Source organism: Notamacropus eugenii, chromosome 1 (assembly GCF_028372415.1).
Source record: "Notamacropus eugenii isolate mMacEug1 chromosome 1, mMacEug1.pri_v2, whole genome shotgun sequence".
NCBI classification, from domain to species: domain Eukaryota; kingdom Metazoa; phylum Chordata; class Mammalia; order Diprotodontia; family Macropodidae; genus Notamacropus; species Notamacropus eugenii.
Genome location: NC_092872.1, coordinates 78867829 through 78886300, shown reverse-complemented (window position 1 = coordinate 78886300; position 18472 = coordinate 78867829). Strand labels below are relative to the sequence as shown.

The 18472-nt window shown below is 42.1% G+C and overlaps 2 protein-coding genes across 19 annotated transcripts in view; both read right to left on the bottom strand.

Moving 5' to 3' along the window:
- The window catches only part of LOC140502759 (phospholipid-transporting ATPase FetA-like), a 161278-nt gene extending 150858 nt beyond the window's left edge, over positions 1-10420 (bottom strand). For 7 of the 13 annotated variants that reach the window (XM_072606750.1, XM_072606775.1, XM_072606779.1 and 4 more), the window contains exon 1: positions 10232-10399. The gene's annotated coding sequence lies outside the window, so the exon portion shown is untranslated. Of the gene's footprint in view, positions 1-10231 lie in introns of all 13 variants that reach the window. The other 6 variants (XM_072606812.1, XM_072606822.1, XM_072606860.1 and 3 more) reach the window with 4 other exon arrangements.
- A 1978-nt stretch (positions 10421-12398) lies between these two features.
- The window catches only part of UNC13B (unc-13 homolog B), a 344899-nt gene continuing 338825 nt past the window's right edge, over positions 12399-18472 (bottom strand). For all 6 annotated transcript variants that reach the window (XM_072606704.1, XM_072606660.1, XM_072606674.1 and 3 more), the window contains 3 exons: positions 14617-14709; positions 14109-14268; positions 12399-13991 (listed from right to left, as the gene is read on the bottom strand). In XM_072606704.1, coding sequence (XP_072462805.1) covers positions 13706-13991; positions 14109-14268; positions 14617-14709 — 539 coding nt within the window. In that variant the 3' untranslated portion in view covers positions 12399-13705. The remainder of the gene's footprint in view (positions 13992-14108; positions 14269-14616; positions 14710-18472) is intronic.

Genomic DNA, 18472 nt, shown 5'->3' with positions numbered 1-18472 from the left:
CACTCTAGCCTCCCAAATCTTAATAGGTTAATACCTCCTTAAACTCCCACGACTTCTACTTTCATTCTGCTTGAGGTACACTCAGAGATGGTCATGCCTTTGATCTACCTAGTTAGTGTGTGTGTGTATACACATATATATATACACATATATGAAACTGTTCAATCACCATAACCTAAAACTTTGAAATTCTTCTCACCAACTACAACTTCTTTTCCTTCAGTTTTGTCCTCTGTCCTAAACCACACCATGACCTCCAGTCCCTCTATCCACTTCTGTTATCCCAGTCCATCACTCTTGCTTTGGCCTCACTTCCATCCCATCGTAATCTTGATCCTATAACTTGACAATTCAATCCCCATCTATCCTCTGGCTTGTCACATCAATCATTTCCTCTCTTTCTCTAATCACAAATCTCTCAATAAATATTGAATCTTTCCCTAATGTATATTAATATGGCCAGGCCTCCTCTAGCCCTGAAAAGTCTTCACTCAAGTCTTGGTGCCCTGCTAAGCCTTAGACTTTGATCACTCCCACCATTGGTTGTCTTTGTTCATATACAAATACTGCTGAACAAAGCAAGAAAATCAGGCAACTATTTCTGATGCATTCACTACAGGCATATTGTCACACAACCTTAACCGGATCCTCACTGCTGCTTTGTCCTTTCATAACACTATATCAACTTACTATCCCATTTTCTACAGAAACTCTTCTAAACATTTTCATCTTTCCTCAAACTTTCTATGGCTCCCCCTTCCCTGAGTCCCTCAGGTGAAAATCTTGCCTCATATTTTACTGAAAAAATTGAGGCCATTCACCGAGAGCTCCTTCTTCTCTGTGTCATATCACTCAGATGCTTTCTGCCACTATCTCCACCTTCACTTCAGTCTCATATAATGAGATAGTCCTTTTTCTTGCCAAGGCAAAACTCTTTTGCACAAACAACCTATTTCATCCCATCTGTTCCAACAGGCTGCCCCCCTCTGTCACCCCCATTTTCTCACTTATCTTCAATCTTGCCCTATCTACTTGGCTCCTCATTCCACCAAAACTGCTTTTTCCAAAGTTATCACTGATTCCTAATTGCCAAATCCAATGTTCTTTTCTCAGTCTTCACTCCTGGATCTCCCTACAGCTTTTGTAGTGAAATCAGCAGTGTTGATTAATTACGCTTCTCTCCTTGATACTTTCTTCTCTCTAGGTTTTCCAGACATCATCTTCTCCTGGTTCTCTGTCTCCCTATCAGACCACTCTTTCTCAGTCTCCTTTGATAAGTGCTCATCTAAATGGCTGTTCTCTCCAAGGTCACTGCCAATCTACTTGATCTCTCTGCAGTTTTTGATAACTCCTCTTCCTAGAGTCTTCATCCTTGACTTCTTTACCACTGCTCTTTCTTGATTCTTCTGACTATTCTTTTCCCAACAAAGTCAACTTTTTGGGAAAACTTAGCTTTAACCTGTGTGTGACCACTGGTAAATTGCTTGACCTCTTTTGATCTTAATTTTTTTCACTTGTAGACTGAGGGACTCGGATTGGGTAAATTGTTCCCCTTTCCCTCAAAATCTATTATCCTATGACTAGGATTAAGATCCAACTGTTTGATGAATATTGGTTCAATTATATCCAAAGAATCTGAGAAACATCTGGAAACTTCAAAAAAGCTCTCCAAATCTGAGAGAGTACTATAAACTGAGAGTGCAATGAGAGATCTCTCTCACTGTGTCCGGAGTCTAAAATGACCCACCCTGTACACTCCAAGGTCAAACCTGACACAAAAAAAGCAAAACATTTTATATTGGGCAGAAGAGAGTTAGGACAATACTAGAGGAATGAAAACGAAATAAACAAAAATGACTCTTCTTCTAGCCCTGTCCTAGGAAGCCATTATGTTTTTTGAAAGAAAGGAATGTTCAATGTCACACCTACTAATGAAACTTTACTGCTCTACACTCTTAGTGAAATTTCAGCCAACAAACTCCAGCAAATTTCAGTCAGCTTTTTTGAGTACACACAGACTAGAAACATTTTCATCCATAACTTTGGTCAATGTTTATAAGCAGGCATGAAGTCTTTGTTCAAAAAATCTTCAAAATTAAATCACTTACCTGATGATCTTTAATCAGGATGTTCCTTTCACCATTGTCTTTTTTTTTAATTCCACAAAGACTATCCCCAAGTATGACAAAGTACTATAAAGAAAACTACAGTGAAAAATTTCTACAAAACACTTAATTCTCAGAGTTTGGATTTCCTAATTTGGGATTTCTTTCTGTTTTTGTTTTGTTTTTTTTTTTTAGTAAATGTAATTATCAACCAGGTCAGGTAGAAAACCTGCTGGATTTTCTGCAGGTATATGGAAAGTTTCTCAGATGTCCAAAATTAGAGGCAGCTTCTCATTAGATCTCATGAGGTACAGCTCTTTAATGACTCCTCAGAAAACATCTGGCTTATTTCTTGACTTTGTGGCAGAACATAGCACAGTGTAGCACTGAGCAAACAAAACTGTTAATCATAAGACTTCAGGCATTATGGAGATATGAGTTGGGTATTTACCTGAAAAAAAATTTTTTTTAATATTTCACCTAAGAGAAGCAACACCTACAAATTAAACATGAAATCAACCAGCTGAGACTCTGAGGTGCTACCTCAAAATACCTTATTCAGATAACAAGAACATTCTAAAAAGAGTTTCTTGGGCACAAATGGAAAACTCTAAGAAAATACTGTGATACTGAAAATAGCATAAACTGATGCCTTAAGTAACTAATTTGTTCCTCAAATTTTATCCTAGTCCCTTTTCCCTGCTATCTATATAGTCTCTCCCTTGAAGGCAGCATATATTTCCATGGATTCAATTACCACCTTTAACTAAATTATTTTCAGATTTATATCTTGAGCCCTTAATTCTCCCTAAAGTGCCAATGATGTATTTCCTAGACTCAGAGAATGAGAGAGTAGTAAGGAATCTTAAAGATCTTCTAGTCCCAAATCCCTTTTTTATATATGAGTAAACTTAGGTCTTTAGGTCTTGGGGGTTAAATGACTTGCACAGAGTCACACTAATAAACAGAACCTCCAAGTCCGATGCTGTTTCCACTATAAAGTTTCCGAATTTTCACCTGTCTGCTATTGAAATCTCCACCTGGATGTATCAACAGTATTTCAAATATCTTCAAACAGAACTTATCATATTTTCATTAAAATCTGCCTCTTCGCCCCCCTCAAACTCTTTATAATTGTTCCTGTTCCCACTATCCTACTTGTCACCAGCCTTAAAATCTCAGATTCCTCTTTGACCCCTCCCTCTCTCATGAATTTTTGGTTTCCTAGTGCATATAAAAGTTATGTTTCCACCATACTGTAGTCTATTAAGTGTGCAGTAGTATTATGTCTAAAAAAAACAGCATACATACCTTAATTAAAAAATACTATATTGCTAAAAAAATGCTAACCATCATTTGAACCTTCAGCAAGTCACAATCTTTTTTTCCCCCACTGGTGGAGAGTCTTGCCTCCATGCCAGACGGCTACTGACTGATCAGGGTGGTGGTTGTTGATGATTGGGGTGGTTGTAGAAATGTCTTAAAATAAGACATGCTGTGTCAATTGGCTTTTCCTTTCACTTGTACACCTGGAGGTCGTTGTAGGATTATTTATTGGCCTAATTTCAATATTGTGTCTCAGAGAATAGGGAGACGGAGAGAGATGTGGGCAATATCTGGTGAGTGCACAGTTCGTGGCACCCCAAAACAATTACAATAATAACATCAAGGATTACTAATCACAGATCACCATAAAAGATATAATAATAATGAAAAAGTTTGAAATATTTTATTAAGTAATCAAAATGTGACTCAGAAATATGACATCAGCACATGCTATTGGAAAAATAGTACTTACTCAATGTAGGGTTGCTACAAACTTTCAATTTGTAAAAAATACAATATCTACAACGTGCAATAAAGTGAAACACAACAAAACAAGGTATGCCTATATCCTGTTTCAGTCCTTTATCATATCTCATCTCAGCTAATGTGGTTATTAACTTAGACTCCCTTCATCCTGACTACTCTCTGCTCTCTTTGCACACTATACATGTGATCTTTTTTCCTTTTCTTTTTTTCTGAACTTAATAGCAAATAAAATGAACATTTGCATATAAATCACAGAATAACAGAAGACTGCATATGAAACTTCAAATCTTTATCATGTAGAGCTTGTTTTTCTTTCAATACATGTAACTTTCAAAGCTGCCCTGCTTGTCTTTGTTTTTTTGGCTTATCTTCTGTATTCTTGTCATTTAAGAGACAGGGAAACCTACCCCTACCCTATCTATCATACCCCTTTATTCTCCTGCTATGTTTACCTTCCCCCTCTGAAAAACAAACCAAGCCATCATCAAAACTACTTGGTAATGGCTAAGAAATAGAGTGGTGAATTAGTGGAACAGGTTAGATACACAAGATACAATAATCTACTGTTTGATAAACTCAAAGACTCCACCTTCTGGGATAAGAACTCATTATTTGAAAAAAAACTACTGGAAAATAATATAGCAGAAACTAGACACAGACTAACATCTTACACTGTATACCAAAATAAAGTCAAAATGATTTAATTACAAAGGCTGATACTATAAGCAAACTGGGAGAGGAAGGAATAGTTTACCTATCAGATTTATGGAGAACTGAAGAATTTATGACCAAACAAGAGATATAGAACATTATGAAATGTAAAATGGATAATTTTGATGAGAGGAAATTGTAAAGTTTTTGCACAAACAAAGCCAATGCAACGAAGATTAGGAGAGAAACAGAAAACTGGAAAAGAATCTTTACAACCAGTGTCTCTGATAAAGGCCTCATTTCTAAAATATATAGAGAACTGAGTCAAATTTATAAGAATATAAGTCATTCCCTAATTATCAGAAGTGTTCAAAGGATATAAATAGGCAGTTTTCAGAGGAAGAAATTAAAGCTATCTATAGTCATATGAAAAAATGCTCTAACTCACTACTGATTAGAGAAATGCAAATCAAAACATCTGTGAGGTATCACATCACACCATTCATACTGACTAACATAATAAAACAGGAAAATGATAAATACTGGAGAAGATGTGGGAAAATTAGAACATTAATGCAATGCTGGAGGAATTCTGAACTGATTCAACCATTCTGAAGAGCAATTTGGAATTATGCCAAATGGGCTATAAAACTGTGTATACCCTTTGACTCAGCAATACCATTTCTAGGAATCTATCGCAAAGAGATCATAGAAATGGGAAAAGGGTCTACATGTACAAAAATATTTATAGCAGTTCTCTTTGTGGTGGCCCAGAACTGGAAACTGAGGGGCTGCCCATCAATTGGGGAATGGCTGAACAAGTTGTGGTATATGAATGTAATGGAATACTCTTGTGCTATAAGAAATGATGAACAAGCAGACTTCAGAAAAACCTGGAAAAACTTATATGACCTGATGCTGAGTGAAATGAGCAGAACCAGGAGAACATTATGCACAGTAACAGCCACAGTGTGTGAGTACTGTTTCTGATAGACTTAGCCCCTTACAGCAATGCTATCCACATCCAGAGACAGAACTATCGAATCGGAACGCAGAATGAGGCAGACTGTTTGCTCTTCTGTTTTGTTTCCTCCATTCATTTAATTCTTCTATGCAACATGACTAATGTGTTTAATAAGAATGTATGTGTAGAATCCATATAAGATTACATGCTATCGAGGGGAAGGAGGAGGGAACAAGGGGGAGAAAATTTAAAACTTATGGAAGTGACTGTTGAAAACTGAAAACAAATTAATAAATTTGGGGGGAAAAAAAATAATGAGCAAGCGTACTTCAGAAAAACTTGGAAAGACTTATATGAACTGATGCTGAGTGAAATGAGCAGAACCAAAACAATGTACACTGTAACAACCACACTTAGAGACAACTGACTTTAACAGACTTAGCTCTTCGCAGCAATGCAGGCAACTAAGACAACTCCAACAGACTCAAGATGGAAAATGCTACACACATCCAGAGAAAGAACTTTGGAGTCTGAATGCAAATAGAAGCACACTATTAGCTCTCCTTTTCTTTTGTTGTTTTGTTTCTTTTTTCTCGTGGTTCCCCCCATTGGTTTTAATTCTTCTTTACATCATAACTAATATGAAAATACGTTATAAATGTGTAAGTAGAGCATATATCAGATTGCACGCCATCTTGGGGAGGGGGGAGAAGAGGAAGGGGGAGAAAATTTGAAACTCAAAATCTTACGGAAGTCAATGTTGAAAACTAAAAATGAACTTAAAAAAAAAAGCCAAACCCTTGTAACCAATATGTACAAGTGTTGGGGGTGTAAGCTCAGTTTTTATGTGGACAGTCTCGGGCAGGTAAAAGTGAGGACTTCTAAACCTCAGAGTTCTCACAAGGCCCCCCAGGGAACAGCTGGTGATCGAGGCGTGAAACACGGGCTATCTTGTGTATTTCCACCTCTTCTCAGTGGGAAACTTGCTGGGGAGAGCATCCCACCCTTGAGATTGGTCCGTGGTCTGAGCACACCTGTTGTTAATTAGCTAGGGGCTGAGAGCACGCATGGTATTCACGTGCAAACTATGCAGCAGGAGAGCTTAAGTAGGGACAGGAAAGCCTGAAGGCGCTCTTTGTGCTGAGGGGCCCTTAGAGGGAAGAGGGTCCCTCCCCTCTTCTGCTCCCATCCTCTTGCTGTATGATCCTTGCCCCTTGGGAGGAGGAGGATTCCTCTCTCCTGGGGAAGAATTTCGCCCTGCATATGGATACGTAACTAAGACCCTGAATAAAGCCTAACCCTTGTTTGACTCTGGAAAGTCTCTTCTCTCAACACGTTTATCCAGTTGGCCACCAAAGACCTTGACAAAAGGTAAGAAGACTCGGGTAGCCCTCGGCCTCTGGGTCGAACACACAAGCTATAAATTACGAGAGCTGGCAACTGATCAGATGTGTGACGTAAGCAAGAGTGAAGAGTTAATAACATCAAGACTGTGACCCTGGATGACTACAAGTATTATGGCACTCCTGACATGAAAAGAGAAGTTTGGAAGATGGGCAGGTTTTTGGGAAAAGATGAGTTCTGCTTTGGACACTCTGAGTTTGAAGTTCATACGGGACATTCAGTTGAAAATGACCAACATACAATTGTTGACTGGAACTCTTGAAGAAAGAGACTAGATATATAGATCTGGGCATCATCTACATGGAGAGGAAAATTAAACCCATGGGAGCTTATAAAGTCACCAAGTAAGGAAGTATAAAGAAAAGAATTTCCAGGTAACAACAGATTATGACAAAAACCCAGAAAGAGTTAAAAAAAAAAAAAAAAGGAAAGGGTGATTAACAATGCCAAAAGCTTCAGAGACATCAAGAAGGAGGATAAATAAGCAGGGGCCATTACATATAGCAGTTTAAAAATATCTTTGGTGAGAGCAGCTTTAATTGGATATTGAGGCTGGAAGTCAGATTTCAGAGAACTTAAAAGAGAATGAGGAAAGGAAGATGGCTGTTTGATTAAAAAGGGGAGAAGAGTTAGAAGCAACTAGCAAAGATGGTAAGATTTAGTATGTTTTTTCCCCAAAGGATGGAAGAGACCTTGGGTCTATTTATAGGAAGTTGAGAAGAAACCAATAATTGAATAAGGACTGAAAAATTAAAGAAGGGATGATTATGGAGGCGATTTGCAGGAGAAGATGGGAAGGAATGAGATCCAGGGTATAAACAATAGGATTGGACTTTGCAAGAGAAAAGGCATCTTTCAAGAGGAGCTTGGAGTAATAATGGAGGAAATAGTGGGAAATGATGTTAAGGAGTTGTGAAATAAGAAGTTGTGATATAAGGAGGTAAAGAAGAGTTTGCTCCTTATGATCCTCATCCTTGACTTTTTCCTCTCCCTTACTCCCCCATTAGTTGCCAAGACATATAGATTCTATCTCCATAACTGTAATAATTTTCTTTTTTATCTTTTTGGCTTAAGTTTTACCTCTCTACAATTTGTCCTTCACACAACTGCCAAAACAATTTTCTCATGGAACAAGTTTATTCATGTTATTCCTCTGCTCAGAAACTTTTAGTGGATCACTATTGCCTCTAGGACTAAATGCAAACTCCACAGCCTAAATTAACACTTTTAAAGCACTTTAAAATATAACTCCATCCTACTTTTTCAATCATTTTCTTCTGTTTTAGTCTCTGTATATACAAAGGTTTTTTTTTATCTTCTGCTTAAGAAAAAAAATTAAATCCTTATTTTTATACATAATTTATATCTCCATGATACTTTATTTCTAAATGCTTAACAAACTGCAATATCAGGGTAAAGCTTAGATCGGGTAAGAAGAGGGAATACACATTTATACAGCACCTACTAAATGACAGAAAAGCTATGTGCTTTACAAATATTACCTCTGTTATTATTCCCATTTTGCAGTTGAAGAAACTGAGGCAAACAGAGGTTAAGTTATTTGTCTGTGGTCACACTGGTGTCTGAGGCTGGATTTGAACTCAGGTCTTCCTGACTCCAGGCCCAGTGGTCTATCCACCATGCCCCCTTGCTGCCTAAAAGATCAGTTATTTCCTCTGGGTTACTAAAGAATAGTAGAATGATCAAAAGACAGAAAACATTTTTAAAAGGAGAAACAGGAGGCAAGGATGATCATTCAACTGAACAATAAGGTATCCAAATAATCAAAACTTAAATGTCCCTTGTGCGCTTCTCCATCTCTACACATATTTAATATTCAATTTAATCTCTACATGGCACTCAATTAGTTGACAAGCACTTATTAAGCACTTCCTGTATCAGGCACTGTGCTAAGGACCAGAGATACAAAAAGACAAACACATGATCTCTGCTCGGAAGGCTCTCCCATTCTTTATATACAGAGGTAGGGAAACTAACCAGAAGTCTATTTTAATAGCACCTGTATAAGGTGATGAGAGTCTGCACCTAGGGGGGCTAAAAGGATATGCATGATATGAAGGCAAAAATGACAAGATTTGACAAAAATTGGATGTGCAAGGTGACTCTGAGTGAGGAATGGATTAATACTGAGGCTGCAAGTCTGGATAACTTGGGGAAACGGTGGTGCCCTTGATAGGAATAATACAGTTGGGAAAAGGGGAAGATTCTAGGGGAAAGACAAGTCCTGTTTCAGATGTGCTGATTTTGAGATGCCTAAAGGATATCCAATGCAGATACCTAAAAGGCAGATGCAGGAATATATATGCATATGTACATATATATGTGTATCTATGCATGTATTTATAAGCTATCACCATTATTTTTCAAACTGTCAAGTATCAACAGGCAATAAAAAGCATGGCAAACCTTATTTCAGGACTTATACTCTGATCGTTTTTTTCATTTTGTGGAACTTTCCATAATGTCACCATTAAAAACACATCCTTATTCTCCTCCAAAAGCAATTCATTAGCATTTTGACTGGTCTTTTGGCCCTCAAAAGGCTCTGTTGATATTTCTGACCAGCCCTTAATAATAGTACAGGATATGAGCATTCCCATTCAAGTAAAGACCTCCAATTTGCGGGGGAGGGATTATAACCAAAAACATGACCCCCACGACAAATAATAAATCATTTATGGATTCTGTAACCTGTCATTTCTTTCTTCTCTCCAAAAGGGAAGCTCACAGTGCATTTGTCTAAAATAAGAGTTACGGGGTTCAGTACTTCGAATACTGCTTCCCCAAAATGGATCAGGTTGTCTTTCTAAAACAGGTAGATCTGACTTGACTTCTGCCTCCTACGGTAAAAAGTGCCCCGGACCTGGATCCCGGCTCGGTTACCTGCCACTGGCGGGGCCCTGGACACCTGGCCTCCCAATTTCTAGGAACAGCTTTGTCCACCGGGTTAGTTCTGATGCGTGCCTACCCCTTGGCAAATCAGATCACCTCTAAGGTCCCTTCCCACCCCCAAATTCCTACTCCTATTCAGGCTCGAACCTCCACGCCTCACAACGAGGAAAGATGTGACGCGGCTTGTAAAGGCTGTGGCTGCCCAGAGGGACCCCGGCCCGGGCCCAGGGTGGGGGGGGGCGGGCACCGCTTCCTGTGGCCTGTGAGGGGGAGGCGTCCCCGGGGCAGCGGGGTCACTGAGGGAGATGGGCCCTCCACCCTCACCCCCAGCTCCCCCAGCGGAGGCCGTCAGGACCCTCCCGGGCCGCCGCTCGTCACTCACCCGTCGCCAGCGACGTTTCCCAAATCCAGCCCAAACCCAGCTCCGGGTTGGGACTCCCTGTCGCCCGCGACGCCTTCTTCTCAGAATTCCCACCCAAACCAGGCTCAGGGCGCAGGCGCAGCTTCCGCTGGCCCCGCCCCTCACAGCCGACACCTCTCGATCCTCCCAAACGAGGCCCAGTACGCAGGCGCGGCCTCCGCTGACTCCGCCCCTCACAGCCGACACCTCGATCCTCCCACACGAGGCCCAGTACGCAGGCGCGGCCTCCGCTGACTCCGCCCCTCACAGCCGACACCTCTCGATCCTCCCAAACGAGGCCCAGTACGCAGGCGCGGCCTCCGCTGACTCCGCCCCTCACAGCCGACGCCTCTCGATCCTCCCACACGAGGCGCAGTACGCAGGCGCGGCCTCCGCTGACTCCGCCCCTCACAGCCGACACCTCTCGATCCTCCCACACGAGGCTCAGTACGCAGGCGCGGCCTCCGCTGACTCCGCCCCTCACAGCCGACACCTCTCGATCCTCCCAAACGAGGCCCAGTACGCAGGCGCGGCCTCCGCTGACTCCGCCCCTCACAGCCGACGCCTCGCGATTCTCCCACACGAGGCGCAGTACGCAGGCGCGGCCTCCGCCCCTTTTCTGTACACCTTTGCATTCCCACCCAAATTCACCTCTCCTTTCGCAGGTTTCCAATTTGAAGCCAGGTGTCCAAAGTCACCTGCTTAACTTAAGAGTCGTCGTAAATGGGAATACCCCGAGTCAGTGTGGGGCGGTGGAAAGGGAAAGCAGCTGTTTTGGTTTGTTTTTTACCAGCTCTGCGATCCTGGGAAAGTCACTTAGTCTCTCAGTGCCTTAGTTTCCTTGTCTGTCAAACGAAGGTAATAGCGCCTAGACCCCAGGGTTGTTGTGAGAATTAAGTCAGATCCTTGTAAAGGCCGCCCAAAGGGAGTGCTGGCCAAGTATGGGCTCTTACTATAATCCTAGCTCTGCCCCACATGCCCAGAAATCCTCTCCTCCTCCCTGCCCCCAGTGCAGGGTCCGCAGCCTCCCTCAGGGCTGGACCCACCGCCGCCTTTCAGGAGGTTTTCCTGATTCCCAGGGCCTCTTCTCTTCTGGCTTATCCATACCCAAAGCCTGCGTCTTCCCATAGAAAGTGAGGTCTTTGAGCCCTAGCATCCTGTGTCTTTCACACAGCTGGTACAATGACACATGATTACGGGAGGCACATAGTCACCACCCAATCCAGGCATCCCCTGCTGCGATTCTGGGAACTATCAGTCAGCAGGAGGCACAGCCATGAACCCTGTCCCTCCACAATAGATTTGGTTCCCTTCTCCCTCTGAGGCTCCAGGAAACTATGTAGTTCACTTTCCCCTACAGCCTGCGTTCTGCTGTTTTCAGTTGTATCTGACTCTTCATGACCAGGGTTTTCTTGGCAAAGATATTGGAGTGGGTTTGCCATTTCCTTTTCCAGCTCATTTTACAGATGAGGAAACTGAGGCAAGCAGGGTTAAGTGACTTGCTCAGGGTGACAAAGCTAGTCAGAGGTGCCATTTGAAACCAGGTCCTCCTGATCCAAGTCCAGTGCTGTATCCATGATAGCAGTGGTGTCAAAGTCAAAAAGAATGGCTCTCTAGGCAGCATACTGACCTAGAAAATCACAAATTAACATTGTCTATATTGTATTATATTTTAATATATTTTGTTAAACACTTTCCAATTACATTTTAATCTAGCTCAGGCAAGCCTGCCCATTACCCCAGTTTGACACCTCTGCTCTACATCATACTGCCTGTTCCTTGGTTCCTTGGTGTTCATCTAAACCTGAACTGGGAAGTAACAGCAAAAGTTGGTGAGGTTATGTATTGTAGTCAGCACTGTACTTGGAAGTAGAAAGGCCTCCATTTAAAAGCTGCCTCTGACCCTAGCATGGCTTTGAGTAAATCATTTAACTTCTCAGTGTCTCAGTTTATTTATCTGTAAAATGAGGGTGACAATAACAGCACTCACCTCTCAGGGTTGCTGTGATAATCAAACGAAATCTATACAAAGTACTTGGTAAACTTTTGGTCATTATATTGACCTATTATCAGTCATTTAAAAATGAATAGCCCGCAAGATTTCCATGACTTTTTTACGCATTTTTATCAAAAAATACCACACATAAAATGCTGCTAAAAGATAATTTATTAAAGACTATCCTATAATCTCCTGCAACAATGGCACATACAATGATTAACAACAGCAAAAATGCCTTCATTTCTCATTTAGTGTTTTGGGCAGTGTATCTGTGGACAACACCAAGTTCCCAAGAATCCTAGAAGCATGCCAGGGAAATCCAAGTCCCACTTCATATACAAGTGTCTAAAGAAAGTCTATATTAAAAAAAAAAAATCCAAGAAGAGTCCTACCTGCTGGCCAGGTGGGGTAATGGGGACTAAACAGTCCCACTTATCAGTGGGACACCACCATCTACAGAAGGCGTATGGGGCAGGAAAACTCTTCCCAAATGCAACTCCAGCAGTCACTGATTTATCTCAGGATCTAGCCCAGAAAGAAAGGCACCCTTCCCCTCTTACTTATGTTGGCCTGCTTACGTTCATTCCCATTCATAGCAGCAAACCGGGCTGGGTCAACCCCCAGACACCGTCCCAGGCTCCTAAGCACCATGTGAATCTGTTCTGATTGTGACGATTTAAAAAGCTTCTGGAAACTCTGTGTTAAGAACTAAGCATAAAGGGCAACAGCACTTGCTCTTAGGCCAAGGCCCAGGAGTGTGTGTGGGGAGGAGGAGGGCAGGTGTTATAATTCATCCCTGGCAACTTCCAGTTCTTCGTGACATACTTCTATCCTTGGGGCTTGCAGCAGCAAGATGAAAGCAGCCTCTGCTCAGGCACTTCAGCTCCTGGTGTCATCCTCAGGGTTACCAATGAGGTTTCCCTGAACTAGAGGGATCAGGCACATCTGTGGATTTCACCAGCTACCCTATTTGTCAGACATTCATTCTCTATCATTCTAGATCCTACTTCTTCATATGGGTAGTGTGGACACATTTAAATGGGGTTGGGAGTGGGGAGAGAAGAGATAAGAAAGGAGGATGAGTGTGGGTAAGTGAGGTGGAAAAGTGTAAGTGTATGTTGAGACATCAATAGAGGGAATCCTTCAGGAAACGTTCTTGAGACCAACACAGTCAGAGATTTTGGTTTGTTTTTTATGGACAATCTCTAGCTGGCTACCCTGGCAGCCTAGTCCTTGTGTCCCTGACTGGCCGTCCCTTTCTAGGTTCCACCCTATGGCAGGACTCCCTTACCCAGAATTTCTCCTGAAAAATCAGACATCAACCTCTTGGCTACAGATGCTCAAAGGTTCCTACACAGCTAACGTCCATGAGCCTGGCAGGGAGAGGGATGGGAAATCGATGATGAGAAGGAAGGCAGGCACAGTCACCTAAGTTGGCACATGGGATGATAATGGATTCAACTCCCCTCCTCTGAAGAGCGAGACTCTGACTTGAGCTTCACAAACTCTCGAGCCACTTCATCATTGCTCCTTTGTGACAGGATCCGGAGAATAGTCAGGCCTGTTTCATCCATGTGGACCTTACGGCCCAGGGGGCACCAGCAGGCACAGCTACCTTTGGCTGCCATCTCCCTCAGTGGCATCACTGCTAGTCCCAGCACCCGGTCCTCACGTGCAAAGCAGTAGTCCTTCACACATACTTGAAGTTCATAGGCATCTGGTCCTTCCTCATTCCCCAAAAGGCTGTTAGCACAGGAGGGAGGGACCATGTTAGCTGGGGCAACTGAATTTCCCCACACAAACCACTCTTCCCCTCACCCCTAGGCTGTTCTCCCCCCTTGAAAAATATTCCCCACTCACAAGTGAAATGTCTCATTGTACTTGGGGGCCCAGTTGTTACTCTTGGACTTGGTTGTAAACTTTCTTTTTCGGTCACTCTGGTGTGGGCCAACCATGGTCACCTCCACAAAGGGCCTGAACATGCCTGCTGTCTGCCATTTGAGGTCATTGGCAGCCACCACTACCCAAATGGAGAAAGTCCAGTTAGAATCATATGAATACTTCCCCACAGACCATGCAACACACCTCCCACACCCTTGCTATGCTAGAGAAACTAAGGAAGACATTCTAGGACATTAGGTAGACACCGTGTATATTCTAGACTTGATCTGTGCCAAGGAATCAAGAAAGGAGAGTTTAGTCTGAAAAGAACCTAGGAAATTTAGCAGCTCAATGAAGATCCACAGCTGGGAAAGAGAAGGGACCCCCTTCATCCTAACCTCCTCCTTTTCTCACCCTTGTCACAAGGATTCCTGGCCTTTGTCATTTCCCCCTCCATGCCCATGCATATAGCATTTGCCCTTCTCACCTTTCACTGTGACCTTATGCTCTCCAGTTCCAGGATGTGTAAACAGATCCACTTGGATGGAAACTTCTCCCACAGGATCATCCACACCTGACCCTGTGAAGCATAAGCCCCCCAAAGCTATCAAATGGGGACTTTGGGGCTGGGGTAGCCCTCAACAAGACCATTATGTTTGGGAACCCAGAGTGAGAGAAGAGCTACAGGCAGTCCCCCTTCCTACCCAGCCCCAAAACCAAGCAGCAACCATTTTGCAGCAGCCACTGGGGAGCATATAATGCAGGAAAGGAAGGGAAAAGTGAAGATAAGGCTGATAATGCAAATCCCTGTGTCCTCCTCCCCCTCTAAGAGGATAATTCCATATGGATATGGCTCTCTTGTTGCCTGGCCAGTTCTCTCTGATTCACCAGGAGTTTGCTAGAATCTTGAATATTCTTGGTTCCCAAGCTACAGCATTCTCCTGAAGACACACAGTAGAAGAACCTGTAGACTACCAACCACTTCTGAAGGCAAGGTGCAAACACAAGAGGCTGGCTAGGCTGCAGGAATGGCTAGACAGGGATTTTCCATGAGACTGCAACAAGACATCTAGAAAACATCACTCAGGATTATGAAATATTGAGCAAGACACTAAGATTTTGGGATAATACGGAGGATTTTCATCACAAATGACAGACAACTGGAGGAAGGGTAGATTTGGAAAGGGTTAAGATGATGATGTTTGAGAACCAAATTTGGGCTTCTAAATCCCAGCCTAAAACATAGGAAGAGCAGCAGGCTGACAGGGAAACCAGTCCCAAGATGAGTTCTTTAATAAGACATTTGCCTGGAGTCTTGCAAATCTAACCAAAAGGACCTTCAACTGAAAAGGAAGGGAGCAGAAGACTGTCTTTGTACATCCACCAAGATTTATGGATAGCGTCTACACTGCCATAAGAAGAACATTAACAGAGATGGATGGGGGAGGGAAGGCAGAAATTCACACAAGTCAAAAGTCAAGAAAAGAGTCAACGTTAAGACACATGGTCTCAGACGCCTATACGTAAACATAGACGCACTGGTAACAAGTAAGGGGAAACGCAAATCCTGACACAAAGAGGAAAATTTTCAAGACAAAGTTGATTGAGACTTGAGACCCTTAAATGGAATATGGCCTTGCAAAGGTCTATTTTACTCAAAAAGAACAGGGTACATAGAAAATGGCTGAGGGGGAGGAGCACTACATATTAAGATAACAAACCCATGTAAAGAAATCCAGGAACCAGAAAGGGGAAACAAGGGGGAGAGCGTTTGGCTAAAGATCAATAAAAGCAAAAACAATTAATAGTCATAAAAAGTATAAGCTACATATGAACTGGATGGAAAGAAGAAATTACTGAAGAGTTTGGAAAAGAAATCATGACAACTTCCAATATCCTGACATCTGCTGGATCTCTCTTCCAAAAACGTCATTTCTTGGTTTGCCCTAACAGTAATTTCAACCTCCCAAAAGATGGAGAAATGAATAATGAGGACAGTAAATCTGGAGTTAATTCTCACAAGCAAGGAACATGTTGCTTAAAGAAAAATGATTGGAACCTTGTGGGCAAGTGACTAATAGTATCTGTGAGTTACTTGGGCACAATCTGACATACACCCTCAATTTTTGGAGAATAAATTTTTAAGCTTTCAGAGAAAGGGTGGGTAGGATAGCTTAAAATTCTCCAGAGGCAGTCAATCCAGAAAGGACAGGAAACTTTCAAGAATGACATTCTGAAGACACAAAGATATGAAGAAAAAGAATTCTCAGAGGGAAATTGTCTAGAGACAATAACACAAATTCATAACGAATTCATCAACCATCTTGGATGGAAGCAGAAGCAAGTAATGAAGGAGGAATACGAAGGTAAATATGGTCCTGTACGAATAGCACCACGAGTACCAAATCTCAGAACGATTAATAACCACAAAGAAACTAAGAAAGACAAAAACAACTTTGAACTATATTGGGGGCAGGGTGCGGGTGGGGGTAGAAAAAGGAGGGAAGGCATATCAAAAGCATGTGCAGGACTGCTGCTGGTTAGGATGGACAGAATGATAACCTATGGTGGAAAGAAAGCAGAGCCACTTGCCCCTTATGTACTTCTGTTTTTTCTGTAAGGAGGATGAATGCTGTTTTGACTGAAAAATTCAGAGCAAAATATGCCTAGGGAGTTGAAACCCAATAGAAGCAGGGAGATAATAAGGGATGACCTGGCTTCCCTAAATGGGGTTTAGACATGAGATCCAAATGAACTATATGTCAGGGTTCTGAAAAACCTGGTGGCTGTGAATATGGAGCATGGTCTCTCAAAGATCCTAGAGAACAAGAGAGGTACCACAAGACTGTGAAAGAAACATGTCCATCTGAAATTTCAAAAATAAAAAGGGAAAAATGGAAGTCATCACTTGATAGACCAGAGAACTTGACTTAGAACTCTGCCCCGCCCCCTCAAAAATTTAGAACGTATTACCAAAAGTATGGTTAGTGAACATTGAGGAAAAAGAATTGGTGATCATCAAGAGCCATCAGGAGATCATCAAGAATAGGTTTTGTTGGATTAACTTTATTTTCTCTTTTGATCAAGTTGATAGATAGATGAGGGAAAGGTTATAGATATAGGTTACCTAGAATTCAGCAAAGCCTTAGCTTCTACGGTATCTTTGTAGGAAGAACAGACGGGCACTAGCCAACAGTATGATTGGATGAATTCAGAGATAATTGACCAAAGACCAAAGGTAGTCATTGATGGTTCAGTATGAACTTGTAAGGAATTCTAAAATATAGAGCTCACGAATGTCTACTTAGCACTCTGCTATTTAACAACTTCTATCAATGACTTGAGTAAAGACATAGAAGGAATGTTTGCCCCACATCTTCAGGCGGTATTTGTGATTTGATAATACAAATGCAAACAGTCAAAGCTCTCATTCTGCCTTCTAGGAGTAATCAGGGAAATTGGAGGGAGGTATATTTAGGCTTGATATAAGGAAAAAATTCCTAATAATTAGAGCTATCCCAAAGTGGGATGGTCTGCCTGTAGAGGGAGCGGGTTACTGCTTCCTGGAATTCAAGCAAAGACTGGGAGAGCGCTCGTCAGGTATATTATGGGAGAGATGATTTAGGGAATGGTTATTTGAGATGTTTTCTGACATCTCTTTTAAAACTGAAATTCTGAAATGTTTTCATTTAATCACTGTGCCATCTTGTGGCCTGACCTAAGAAGTGCATACACCCTGAGATCTGTATTGGGACCATGTGTACACTTGGCTCCACCTCCCATCATGAGTGAAAATCTTGCCTTCCTCAACCTGCCTTACAATAGCTGCTCCCAAAGACCCAGAAGACCAAAAGAAAAAATTAGAATATTAAAAAAAACATAAGAAAAGCTCAGGCCTGGTCTAGGATTCCTTCTCCATCTTTGCTTCCAATTTGGAACGCATAAACAGAAGAGGCTGCCTCCTGGAACAGCCACTAGCGTTACTCTCTGTCTAAAACTCCAGGGTAAAACTGTTAAGCCTCTCTCAGGCTGTCAAAATATTTCATATTTCCATGACACAGAACAGAGATTCTGAATTATTTTATTCCACCACTGCCCCTCACTAGCACCCTACCCCCATCCCTGGCATAAGCAACACATGTCCACTGTGAAGAGGGAGAGGGAAAAGGAGAGGCCTGGTTGATGTTCTTGGGATCACGTCAGGTAATAACATACCCTTCTCCGGCTGTATGTCCTCATTTGCAGTAAACCTAATACCCTTCCCATCATGCACTGTGTTAGCAAAGAAAAGTCAAGCGGTGTTGGCAGCAGCAGCAGAACAGAGAGAGAAAAGTAATTAGAAA